The 13,688-nt window shown below is 39.2% G+C and overlaps 2 protein-coding genes across 4 annotated transcripts in view; both read left to right on the top strand.

Moving 5' to 3' along the window:
- The window catches only part of LOC125150876 (tomoregulin-1), a 126,879-nt gene extending 123,655 nt beyond the window's left edge, over positions 1–3,224 (top strand). For all 3 annotated transcript variants that reach the window (XM_047831321.1, XM_047831317.1, XM_047831316.1), the window contains one exon: positions 2,200–3,224. In XM_047831321.1, coding sequence (XP_047687277.1) covers positions 2,200–2,284 — 85 coding nt within the window. In that variant the 3' untranslated portion in view covers positions 2,285–3,224. The remainder of the gene's footprint in view (positions 1–2,199) is intronic.
- On the top strand, positions 2,552–13,480 carry CAVIN4 (caveolae associated protein 4). The gene is made up of 3 exons (XM_047831323.1): positions 2,552–2,639; positions 3,785–4,240; positions 11,859–13,480. The coding sequence occupies exons 2-3, from the start codon at positions 3,833–3,835 to the stop codon at positions 12,534–12,536; spliced, it is 1,086 nt and encodes a 361-aa protein (XP_047687279.1). The 5' UTR covers positions 2,552–2,639; positions 3,785–3,832; the 3' UTR covers positions 12,537–13,480.
- Positions 13,481–13,688: the final 208 nt, after the last annotated feature.

The raw sequence follows: 13,688 nt of genomic DNA, 5'->3' as shown, positions 1-13,688 counted from the left end.
GTAATGAATTATTTGGAGGGTGAAAGAAAGAAGGTAAAGATGAGGGAAGCTTTTGAGGCCTGGTGACGATGTCATGTTTAAGAAGATCAAAGGATGTTAGAGTTAGCAGGAAGCAGCTTTGAGTCAATGCCTTCTATTCTAGAGAGGTGAGGAGACTGAAGGCTTAGATGGGGGAATACCTTACTCAAGATACTTAAGCCCTTTACAAATCCCAATCCAGCCTTTTATCTTGTTCTACACTTCTGTTTTCAGTGTGCTACAATCTTCAAAATTCTAATTCTACTAAATTTAAATTACCTGACAAGTAGTTTTCAAGTTTGTGCCCTCAAATTTATATCCCAAATCCATGTGCTGCCTTCACAGACTTTAGACATCACAGTGTTTTTATAACTGTGTTGCAGCCGTCTTTTGCTGCCCACTGTCTCCGTGACTGAAGGCTCATCTCATTGAATTTATCTTACATGTCTCCTCATTGAGGCCTGTCTTTTTATTGTGGTGTTGTCTCCCCTCAAATGTTTTGCTCTCTTGAATTTAGAATATTATAATTATGTACTTGGACTTAGCTCCACTGAATTTTTAAGGAGTGCCTCTCCCACACGGTCCATTATGGGACAGCTGTTCACTTATCCCATGGTGGCTGTTACATGTGAGGAATCTTCCATTAAAAGGATGTTCCCACTGACTCACTGAGCAAGACTGCATGAGTAAAATTTTCTTCTTTTATACTTGGAATCTTCTTTTATGTTTTGAGACCCCTAGAATGACAATAGCAGGGACCTCAAACATCATCTTAGCCAAACACCTTTATTTTATAGATGACAAAACCATGGCCCCAGGAAGTTGGAATTTTTCCAAGGTCATGGTGAGTTGGTGACAGTTAAAGAGGTTTGCTTGGCTTCTTAACCATGAAATGGATGTGATTTCATCACTGTCTACCTCAAAGTGTTTTTTTTTTTTTTTTTTTAATTTTTTTTTTTTTTCCAACGTTTATTTATTTTTGGGACAGAGAGAGACAGAGCATGAATGGGGGAGGGGCAGAGAGAGAGGGAGACACAGAATCGGAAACAGGCTCCAGGCTCCGAGCCATCAGCCCAGAGCCCGACGCGGGGCTCGAACTCACGGGTCGCGAGATCGTGACCTGGCTGAAGTCGGACGCTTAACCGACTGCGCCACCCAGGCGCCCCTACCTCAAAGTGTTTTTATGAGGATTAGTGAGATAAAATTTGCAAAAAACAGCATATAAGATGAAAGTGTTAACACCAAGGCTTTTAAGTCAAGCCAAAGCAGTGCTCTTTGAAACTGAACTAGAAACAGAGAACTTTAGGAATATTCCTTGTCACAAGACTTTCTTTCCATTAGATTATAAATACCTTGCTGGCAGAGATTTTAGAGGTTGGTACAACTTTTAATATTTCATATGTAGGAAAAGGAGATTGCACAGCTAGTTTTTAGCAGAGTCCAAACTCAGAATTCCCAGAATTCATCCCAGTGCCTTTGTTCCACACTGCATACCACAGCACTTTGTGCATAGTAAGAGCTCGTATGTTTGCATTCTGGTGGGCAGGCACAAGAGCAATTACAGCACAATGAGATTGATACCACCACGGAGAAACATGTACACTAAAGGGAAAGCAGAGTCCAAGACTATCCCTTATCCCCAGGATGACAGTTCTTTATTGGGTTCTGTGATTTGCCCAAGCAGGGTGCAGAAAAACTTCTTTCGACTCCTTGTCTAAAATCGCTAAGCATTTCCTGTCTATTCATATCTGAGGTTAATAAGCCCACTTCTTCCCGATTACTCCCTCGTCCAAGCTGTTCTTGTCACTTTGGGGGTGTCATAATGCTCAGAGGAAGTACATGGATCAGGATCCTTTCTACTATCCTAGGTTTATATGTTATTGGTCACCGCAGCTAGGGAGTTGTCAGGCCCGAAGAAGGGCGGGGAAGTGCATCTGCAGCAGTAGAGACCCAGGAATGAGCTTTGCTTGTGCTTACACCTGCATTCTGTACCTAACCTCTAGTCCCTAGCTGTGTAGGGAAGATAGCAGTCTGACACGTTGGTCCTCAGCTTGACTTGCATCAAACAGCATCCTGTTTCTCATTAAGGCTTTATGTGTGAAATGTGTATTACTTTGGAAACATTTGAAATATCTTAAACAAAATGACCTTTTTCTTTTCTTTATTTTTTTAATTCAACAGAAAATGCCCTAAAAACAACAGAGGACGGCGACAGAAGCAAAACCTAGGTCATTTTACTTCAGATACGTCATCCAGAATGGTTTAAACTGATGACTTTTATATGTACACTGACCATGTGATGTACATTTATTATGTCTTTTTTTAAAGAATGGAAATATTTATTTCAGAGGCCTTATTTTTGGACATTTTTAGTGTAGTACTGTTGGCTCGTATTTAGAATATTCAGCTACAACAGTTTTGGACTGTTTCGTAGTCTTTGTTTTATGTTTTTAAATACAGAAATTGATTTCACAAATTTATACCACATGGTAATTCTAAGACTTGTTCTTTACCCATGGAATGTAATATTTTTGCAAAGATGGACCACTTCACAAATGGTTACAAAGTCATACCCACTTCTTCCACAGTGACCACAACAAATGACCAAGCATGAACTAAAGGTAAAGATGTTTACAGATTACTTTTCTTACAAAAAAAAGATTAAAAATCTAGAAGACACTGTGTTTAAATAGACATTTAAATGTTTTTTGAGATTTAGTAACTGATTTTTTAGACCCTGCCTATCGCATGAACTGTAGAGCTGTGTGTTAGATGTAAAATATTTATAAGCTGTATGGATTGGAATTTGATTATTCCTCTCTTTGAAAAAATAATTCTGATGATTCGGAAAGATATCTGGTAGCCAAGATGGAACAGATCACTGAAAAGTAGGTTTAGGTATCGTGAAAATGGTCTGTTTAACAAACAGATTGGAATAAAGCCTTCTCTATTAGTTAAACTACTTTAATACACATTCATTTTTAAAAAAATATTTGTTTTAACATAAATAAATTGTATCAGTGTTTGTGAATAAAATGCAAAAATGATTGTTAATGATGGGTGCTCTTAAAGTGAGCTTAAAAATTATCTAAGACCTCTATCCAAATTTGTCCTGTAGTAATAGTTATATTAATAGATTGTTGGTGTTTAAAGATCTGAAGTGTGAGTAGAATGTATTCAGCTGTTTAACATGTAGTTTAGATAATCAGAAGTATGCATGTAGAATTTAAGAATATGTTAAAAATTAAATATTAATTTTAATATTTGGTTTGGAAAAGCATGTTATAATATAATGTTTTCACTATATGGCCTCTGTTTTGGTGTGTTTATTTTACTACATTCTTTGATATTGATAAATCGGTACATTTAATGTGTGAAGTAAGTACAAAAAGATTTCAGTTCAGAATTCCCCTTTGCTTTTTCAAATACTGCTTCAAATTATTTAATGGCAAAAGCTTCCCCCAATATTTAGTGTTTGCTTTTTTTTGATCATTTGGTTTCTAGGCTTAATATTAGTAACATGGTGGCTTCAGGGAACTTTTTTTTTTAAAGCTTTCCTCTTCTCTCCACACAGTCTTATTTGAGTCCATTAGTCAGTCACCAAGCATGTTTGGAACAGTACCCAGTGCTCTGCAAGGATTCATATTGCAGACCAGTCACGTGTGGGTATTTGTAGTTATAAATACTTGACCAGTCTCCAGGGGTGGGGTTTCCAACCCTTTATACAACCCTGTTGCCTGTTATCAAGCTAACTTTTTGCTCTTAGTGCCAGAATTGATTGTGGTGGGACATCTTTCACTGAGAAATAAGTAAAATGGAACATAATGGGTCTGCTTCAAATGCTGATAAAACCCATCAGAATCGCCTGTCAAGTGTTACAGAAGATGAAGACCAAGACGCTGCTCTTACCATTGTGACTGTGCTGGACAAAGTAGCCACCATCGTGGACAGTGTGCAGGCAAGCCAGAAGAGACTAGAGGAGAGACACAGGGAAATGGAAAATGCCATAAAATCTGTCCAGATTGACCTGTTGAAGCTTTCACAGTCACACAGCAATACAGGCTACGTCATTAACAAGTTGTTTGAGAAAACTCGAAAAGTCAGTGCTCACATTAAAGATGTGAAGGCCCGGGTGGAGAGGCAGCAAACTCACGTGAGAAAAGTTGAATCCAAGCAAGAGGAAATAATGAAGAAAAACAAATTCCGTGTGGTAATATTCCAGGTAAGATTGCCACGTGTGTTTTGCTTGATTACTGAAAAATCTTAACATCCTTGAATTGCCAACCAGTCCTATCAGAAGTTTCCAGCATCTCGTCATTACTATTGTATTTATTCACGGAGTGGCATTCTGTATCAGCAAGAATCTCAGGATAAAGCCATTACTGTGTTGACTAATGTACTATCCTATCAGTATTTTGAGCCTCTCAACCATTTTGTGTAATATGAACTGTGGATCAGAGCTGAGGCTATTTCTTGCCTTTGAAACTTAATATTGGTAAGACTCCTCCAGCATATTAGCCATATCAGCATGATGCCCTTTCATACATTGAGAGTGTTAGTTCTAGAAGAGATCTAAGAAGCCTGTAGTTTAAAACACCTAAAAAGAGAAATGGAGGATAGTAATCCCACAATGTGGTTTTCCCCCTTCTATGGAGACCCTGGAAAGTCCTAAACAGTAAAATGTAAACTTCTCAGAATGTTGTTTCTCTGTTGGAATTTTTACATGTGAGAATATGTAAAATAATTACAATAAGCAAAACTATTACTTAACAATCAGGCAGTTGTTTTTATGTTTCTTATAATATAGTTTTGTTACAGTTTTACAAGCATAGGAGTCAATTATATAAGTAATTGCTTATAAATGCTTATAGTCTTTTGACTTAGCCTATTTAATATAGTAGTTTTTGTGTGGCATTGTGTATTGTGCTAAGTTCTTATATTACTCTGCACTTGGCACTCATATTTTTTGAAATAGGAACACATCCATGGCAAGATGCATAATATTTATAATATGTTTTATAACTCTTACAAATCAAAAGGAAAAAGTTGAACTCTCGTCCTGTGGTAGGAAAACTGAGAGTCATTATCAGACTGTTCACAGAAGACAAATGAGAAGAATTCCATTTTCACTCATTTAAATATTTTCAGTTATTAAAACATATACCCAGAGTTTAAGGGTACTTTCATATTCTGCTGGTTAGGAGTATTAACTGGTACAACATTTCTGGAGGGAAGTTTTTGTAGTATGTTATTAAGAACCTTCACAAACCTTCGGGCACCAAAATTTTACATCAAAGAATTTTTCTAAGCATAAAATCAGGAATGTGTGTAGGGATGTTCACCAGTGTATATATAATACACAGTGTTATCGTGGTGTATTTTAAAAATAGATGGCTATCCGTATGCATAGGAAAAAACCCTAGAAGAGCAAAACCAAAATGAAATAAGAACACAGTTGTATTATGTATGTAGGCAGATATTTGTAAGACACTAAGGATGTGGGCCACAACTCTCCACAGCATTCTTTACACATTAGGCAGTTCTCCATAGCACTCTATTGACTGATATAGTTACACTGGCATGAAAGAGTAGTATTTTGGGTCTGTTTTTAAGAACGTGTTTTATTTAAGAAGAGACCAGTCCCAGTGTTAGTGCATGTAATAGGGATCTAGATTTGGTACTAGAGAATGTAGGATCCATTCTTCAGTTCACCTTCCAAGGGCATCAGCAGGAAGGGGTTGTGTTGCACCCTTCACTTGCATGGGGCATGCCCGGCAACATTCTTGGCATCTAGCATTTCTCCTGAGAACCTTTATGGAGAGTGGGCCATGTACCAATCAAGATCTACAAAAGTTAGAGGAAAGAAGTTTCTGAAAAGTTCTAATTGAACTTTTGTCAGTTGGTCTGTGACCTAATTTGTTTATTATAGTTAAGATTATTTTCTTTATTCACCTATTTATTACCTGACGCTTGCTATTTTTTTCTCTTTGAACTCCTATAGTTACTTGAACAAGTCAAAGATTAGTATGTAAAAAACAACTGAGAGGCACTAATTTAAGTCAGATCTTATTCCTGGTAAGATATAATGCTGTGAAGGTTCTATGAAATTAAGTTGCTCAGGGTCAGCAATGGTTTGTCAGTAAGCAGTTGCTCTTTTATGATGGCAGAGCTCCTAGAGAAAAGATAAAGGCAATTAAGAATGGATTTGATGATTCTTTAGCTGTTAGAACACTATATAGTATTCACATGGTTATTCTTAGTTAAAATTAGTTTCTACACTTCATTCTCATAGTTAATACGTGTAAGTGGTTATTTTGAGATCACCTGTCCTTCTAAAATGAACTTAAAGCTGGAGTAATTCAGCTGTAGTATACTTTCATTTCCATTTGGGTTTTTCCTCAAAAAGTTTTCCCTACTTACATCTTTTGGTAGCAATCTTTTTTTTTTTTTTTTAATTAATGTTTTATTTATTTATTTTTGAGAGAGAGTGTGAGTGGGGGAGGGGGCAGAGAGGCGCGGACAGAGGAGCCGAAGTGGGCTGTGTGCTGACAGCAGCAAGCCTGATGCGGGGCTCGAGCTCACGGACTGCAAGATAATGACCTGAGCTGAAGTTGGACACTCAACCGACTGAGCCACCCAAGCGCCCCTTGGTGGCAATCTTTATTGGCATTTTATTTCCCACAGTTGTGTATGGCTGAGCTTTCACCTAATCCTGGACATTTGCATTTAAAAAACTATCTGCTAGTTTTCATTAATTATCATTTCTCCTTAACATACATCCACTTTGATGACCTTCTCATGAAAGCCAGCAGTCTTACCATCTCTTTTAACATTTTGCTTACAAACCACATGTCTACAGTTACCAAATGAGATATTTGGTTATTCCCTAGTGACAAATCCCAGACTTCTGTGTATTCGGAAGTCCCCTGACTATGTTACTTTGATAGGGCCCACTTTACTCTTATCATAGTACTCGTTTTGTTACAAAAATCATCGTTTTATCTGGTCTTTTACATAAAAAGAGATAATAATAATTATTTGGAAATCAACCGTAACCCAGCCTATAATCTTTAATTATTATTACAGCATATTCATCATTAACTCATGGTATCTCTGACTCATAGGAATTGCAACAAATAGATCCGTGTAACAAGTACTTTCTCTTACTCTACCTCTGTTTTGTTTTTTAAGCCTGATTTTGTATAATTTGTGCATTGAAGAGAAGGGTATGTGATTCCTGAGTTAAACTATATCTGATTCCTTCACAGCAAGACTGTGAGGGTTTTTCCCCCTACTAAGCAGTAATTATTCTTTGGCTCCTTCCTATTCTAATTATACCTTCTCAGGCCATACCAACCCACTTGGTGTTGCTGAAGCTACTCCCTGTAGCAGGTGTCAGGAAAGGAGAGGAATAATTTTGCTGCTTTCACTGATTCATCTGAGAGCTATGACACGCCCACCTGCCTTTTCTTCTTTTTTTCAAAGCTGCTAGATAGACTCTCCAATCCTGTAGCCAAAGAATTTAATTTTAAGCAAGTATCCAAAGAAATCAGGTTCCAAGGACCTTCTTGACTATCAGGCTGATAGGTTTTTGGAATAAACCTGTTTCTTACATATTTATTTAATTTATTTTATTGAACAGATTAAAAAAATGTTTTTATGTTTATTTTTGAGAGAGAGAGAGACAATGTGAGTGGGGGAGATGTAGAGAGAGAGAGGGAGACACAGAATGCGAAGCAGGCCCCAGGTTCTGAGCTGTTAGCACAGAGCCTAACATGGGGCTCGGACCCACGAACCTCAAGATCATGACTTGAGCCGAAGTCAGATGCTCAACCAACTGAGCCACCCAGGTGGCCCTTATTGAACAGATTTAATTTAGATCTCAAGTAGGAGCACAGTTTCTTTTAGAAATTGTAACTCATGAGGGGTGCCTATGTGACTCAATTGGTTAAGTGTCTAACTTTGGCTCAGGTCATGATCCTAGTGGTTTCTAGAACCCCGTGTCAGGCTCTGTACTGACAGCTCCAGAGCCTGAGGCCTGCTTTGGATTCTGTGTTTCTCTTTTTATCTACCCTTCCCCCATTCGTGCTCTCTCTCTCTGTGTGTGTGTGCCCCTCATTTCTTTGTACTCTCTCTCTCTCTCAAAAAATAGTAAACATTAAGAAAATGATATATGCAAAGGCATTATACTGGAAATTCAAAATAGAAATTTTAACTCATGGATTCCCTTAAGAGTCTCATGATCCTTAAAGTCTTGCCTGTTTAGTTTTGGAAATAATCCCTAAATAGTAAGTTGGGATTCTTTAGCAGCTGTGTTTCTGGGCTGGTTCTCAAGGGTCCCCAGTGTCTGCTTTGTTCCCAAACCCAATCTTCATCCTTATCTTTGACACATATGACATAGTTGGTCCCTCCCTCTCATCCTGAAACTTGTTTTCCCTTGGCTTCTGAGGGTGCTACTCTCTTGGATTTCTTCGTGCCTCAATAGCTGATACTTCTCCTTTTTTGGTTCTTTCTCATCTTTTCCTTCTACAGTTTCGAAATCTATCTTAGAAATCCAAAATCCAAAAATTTCTAAAAATTAAAATTTTCTCATAACATACTGGGTAGCTTGCTACCTAGGGTTGACCTGAACCCATTTGGTGGCAAAACCTGACCTGAAATAGCACAAGGCTGTTTATATAACTCTTTTTTGTTTCCTTTTTTTTTTAAAGGCAACTGCCACCTTCTTCTTCTCCTTACTCCTCCTCCTCCTCTTCTTCTTCTTCTTCTTCTTCTTCTTCTTCTTCTTCTTCTTCTTCTTCTTCTTCCTCCTCCTCCTCCTCCTCCTCCTCCTCCTCCTCCTCCTCCTCTTCTTCGGATGTTTATTTATTTTTGAGAGAGAGAGAGAGACAGAGTATGAGCAGGGGAGGGGCAGAGACAGAGGGAAACACAGAATCCAAAGCAGGCTCCAGGCTCTGAGCTGTCAGCACAGAGCCCGACGTGGGGCTCGAATCCATGAACCATGAGATCATGACCTGAGCCGAAGTCGGATGCTTAACTGACGGAGCCACCCAAGTGCCCCCTACTCTTTCTTTTCCTTTTTTTAAAAATGTTTGTTTATTTATTTATTTATTTATTTATTTAGAGAGTGTGTGCATGAGTGGGGGAGGGGCAGAGAGAGGGAGAAGGAATCCCAAGCAGGTGCCACACTGTCAGCACAGAGCCTGATGCAGGGTTCTATCCCCAAAACTGTGAGATCATGACCTGAGCTGAAATCAAGAGTTGGATGCTTAATTGACTGAACCACCCAGGGTGCCCCTGTTTATACTCTTTATTGCACCTTATAGTGAACATTCATTCATATTCATGTCACAAAATTGTTTCTTCACAAGATCTGACTGGAGATGTAATGTAAAAGTTATTTTCCTCAAATCTGAAATGTTCTGAATTCTGAAATGTACCTTGGCCCCAAGGAGTTAGAATAACATTAAGTGTTGTCCCATTCAGTCAGTCTCTTAATAGTCTCCTCCATCTGGTCTCATGATTTTTAATTCTTGACATTAATAACTCCAAAAAAATTTTTTTTTTTTAATTTTTTTTTCAACATTTATTTATTTTTGGGACAGAGAGAGACAGAGCATGAACGGAGGAGGGGCAGAGAGAGAGGGAGACACAGAATCGGAAACAGGCTCCAGGCTCTGAGCCACCAGCCCAGAGCCCGACGCGGGGCTCGAACTCCCGGACCACGAGATCGTGACCTGGCTGAAGTCGGACGCTTAACCGACTGCGCCACCCAGGCGCCCCAATAACTCCAAAATTTATATCTATCTCCAGTCCAGACCTGTTTCCTGAATTCCAAGTTTGTATACTCAGCTGCCTACTTGACATCTCAGATCTCATCTTTCCCTTCCAGTTTCTTCCACCTGCTTTCTTCCCCATGTCAGTTAATGGGAAATCTAACCTTGTGCTTGAAAATCATCCTTGACACTAACACTCCACATCCAAATCTAGCAGTAAGTCCTGTCAGCATCTACCTTCCCAGTAGATCTGGAATCAGACTGCTTCTTACCACCGCCTCTGCCAACACCCTCATTCATCTCTCACCTGACTTACCTCAGTGGTCTCCAACTGGTCTCCTTGCTTCTTATCTCGCCCCCTAGAGCCTGTTTTCAGTAGAGCAATCCTCTTACAGCATGGGTCAAATCATGTTGCCGTTCTCAAAAGTTTTTAAAAGGTTTCCTATCAGACTCAGAATAAGAGCCATGGTCCTTATTATTAGATATAGAACCCCTACATAAGCTGGCCCTCTCGCTACCTCTCACCCTCTTTCCTCTTTTTGCCCCTTGATCTCTCTGCTCCTGCCATGCTGCCTTCTTGCTGTTTTGGTTTTCCTCTCAGATATATGCATTACCTTCAGGTCTAGGCTAGGATGTCATCTTATCAGTGAAGCCTTTCCAAGCATCCTCCTCAGTCACTGTATATCTCCCTTCCCTACCTTATTTTTCACTTTAGCATTTACCACCATCCAACAGACTATATATTTAACTTGTTTATTTCTCTCCCTACAAGAATATAAGCTCTTTTACTCTGCTTTCTCCACAGGAGTTTCTCAGTTCCTAGAACATTGACTGGTGCATGGTAGGTGCTTAGAAACTATTTGTTGAATGAAGGTCTGTGCCCTTTTTGATTGAATAGTTATTTATTGAGTATAACTACTATGCACAAGGCTCTCTGGTAGATACTGGGCATAAAACATAAATAAGACACATCTCTGCTTTCATCGAACCTATTATTTAGTGAAGGCCTCAGTATATAAATGAGCAGAGTTCCAATTCATTCAAACAGTGGTATTAGTGGTATTATAAGTAGAGGTATGCACATGTCATTCTGGTATAAATTGGAGAAAGAATTAGCTTCTTGAGGAAAGTTGGGGACTTTTTAATTGATTCTTGAAGATTTTGTTGACAGAGCTGAAAAGAGGTGAAAGGGTTAAAGTGAGCAAAAAAAAAAAAAAAGAATAGTGAAAAAGAAAGATACACACAGGCATGGAGGGATGAAAACACTGTGTTTGAGGAGTAGAGAGTGGTTGTGTGTTGCTGGGCTGGAAAGTAGGTTTAGCTCAAACTGAAGAGCCTTCTGATCATACTAAAGAACTAAACTCTCTCCTTTGAGTATTTATGAGTTCCCAAAAGTTTTAAAGTAGAGAAAGGATGTGATAAGAGCTATGCTTTAGAAATATTTCCTGGGAAATACTTAGGTGATGCTTTGGAGGTAGACATATTATTGTACAAGCTCAGGTCTGAGGTGACAGGGGCCTGAATTAGGACATTGGTAGTGGTAAGCAGGAGGGGACAGGAGTTATTAAGCAGTGTTATTGAGAGTGCTTGGTGACCTGTTGGACATGGGATGACAAGGAGGGGAAATATTGGGGTTGAAAATTCTTCAGATTTCTATTTGGGTGGCACCTGGATGGGTGCTGGTGCTGAGAAACCCAGGAAAAGAAGATGTGGAGAGGATGCTGGGTCAACCTTAATTTTTGGACATGTTAAGTTTGAGGTGTGTCCCTGTTACATCCAGGTGAAGTCTATCATTTAGAATTGCATCTTCATCTTAGGAGAAGAGGAGAGGTGAAGATAAAATATTTGTGAGTTTGCTTACAATTGGATCTGAATACAGAAGAGTGGATCAGTTTGATCTGATTGAACTTGGGAGATAAAACAGGACACAGAGAGAGAAACCCTGAGAAATATTAATAGTTAAGGAGCAGGCAGAAGGTGAACAACCCATGGAGGAGATTGAAAAGGCATGGCCAGAAGGTAAAAGAGCTGATGTCTAACATGCTTTCTTTTTCTCTCCTTCAGGAGGAGGTTCGGTGTCCGACATCCCTGTCTATTGTTAAAGACAGAAACCTAACTGAGAATCAAGAGGCTGAAGATGATGCCTTTGACCCTCCAATAGATCTGTCTTCGGATGAAGAGTATTATGTTGAAGAAAGCAGATCTGCCAGACTTAGAAAGTCAGGCAAGGAGCGCATTGATAATATCAAAAAGGCATTTTCCAAAGAAAACATGCAGAAGACACGGCAGAATTTTGACAAGAAAGTGAACAGAATTAGAACTAGAATAGTGACCCCGGAGAGGAGAGAAAGGCTAAGGCAGTCGGGAGAAAGGTTAAGGCAGTCGGGAGAGAGGCTGAAACAGTCAGGGGAAAGGTTTAAGAAATCCATTTCTAACGCAGCTCCCTCAAAGGAAGCTTTTAAGATGCGTAGCCTTCGGAAAGCTAAAGACCAAACTGTGGCTGAAGATGCAGAAGAGGTCAGGGAGATGGGTGTGGACATCATTGCCAGGAGCGAGTCTCTGGGCCCCATCACTGAGCTCTACACTGATGAGCTCAGTGAAACAGACCGTGAGGAGGCCAGGGCTGTATATCCTCCCACAGAAGGAGGGGAAATCTCAACCCCCGAGGCTTTAAAAGTTACTTTTAAACCCCAGGTGAAAGTGGAAGATGATGAATCTCTTTTGTTAGATTTAAAGCAGTAATCATGAAGAAGAACTAAGTATATTATAGGTATAAAAGTCTTTAATCACAAGGTTCTAGTTTAATAGCATAGTCACTTACATTGATAGTATAGTCATTTAAATTTATAAAATAGTGAAGTCATTTACATTTATTTATGGGAAAACATGAGTGATATAGCTGGATTCATTTCTGATGTTTAAAATCTTAAAAATAACACGAGTATTGTATACATTTCCTTATAACTTCCTTGGGAATTCTTTTTTTCTCCCCTGGGCTAACAACTTTCCCTTTTATGTCATTCTCCTGGCAGCTGTGGATTTTTAAGTTCCTTTCTATTGCCCAGCAGAAAAGTAGTCTCCTAGTGAGGGCCAATTAGGTATTTGGTGTCTAAAACAAATGAAGGTAAATTTCTGGCCATCATTTGCAAGTAAACTCTCAGTTTTGGCCTAGATTGATGTTGTGGCCAAGCTCCAAGGGGAATAACCCATGTGTGGATTATATCATCCATATGTTCAAATAGAGTCATTAGTAAATTAGTAGTCCTACCTCTTTTTGATGTTTTTGCATAAAAAATGAAGTTCTGGACTTGAGCATTTGGTTCTGGCATCTTAGCTTTGCTTACAGCAAGTTATTTGGCAAGTCATTAGTAAAATGGAGAGAGTTTGTCTATCCTATCTCAGAGGACTGTTGTGTGAAGATCAGAGGAAATGTGACACATTCTGGGGGAACAGGGAGCACATCCATAGAAAACAAACCCCACTGGTTCCTTAGGAATAGAATTGAAATAATTACACCTTATGAAAAAGACTTGAGCTCTAAGCATTGAGGACCTAGGTTGGACGGAAGCTAAAGTTGGTCTTCAGAAGCCTTTTCACAGAATCAGGAATGAAAAATAAATGTTTGAGTGACATCTTTTCGTCAAAGACTAAAATCAGACCTTGGGTTTCAGTAGGGTCTTAAAATGTTTTCTGGAAACTCCTTTTTTTAATGTTTATTTACTTTTGAGAGGGAGAGAGACAGAGCATGAGTGGGGGAGGGGCGGAGAGAGAGGGAGACACAGAATCTGAAGTAGGCTCCAGGCTCTGAGCTGTCAGCACAGAGCCCGACGCGGGGTTTGAACTCATGAACTGTGAGATCATGACTTGAGCTGAGGTCGGAAGCTTAACCGACTG

The sequence above is a fragment of the Prionailurus viverrinus genome, chromosome D4 (genome assembly GCF_022837055.1).
Source record: "Prionailurus viverrinus isolate Anna chromosome D4, UM_Priviv_1.0, whole genome shotgun sequence".
NCBI classification, from domain to species: domain Eukaryota; kingdom Metazoa; phylum Chordata; class Mammalia; order Carnivora; family Felidae; genus Prionailurus; species Prionailurus viverrinus.
The sequence above is the reverse complement of the archived record's forward strand: the minus strand, read 5'-3'. Positions and strand labels throughout refer to the sequence as shown.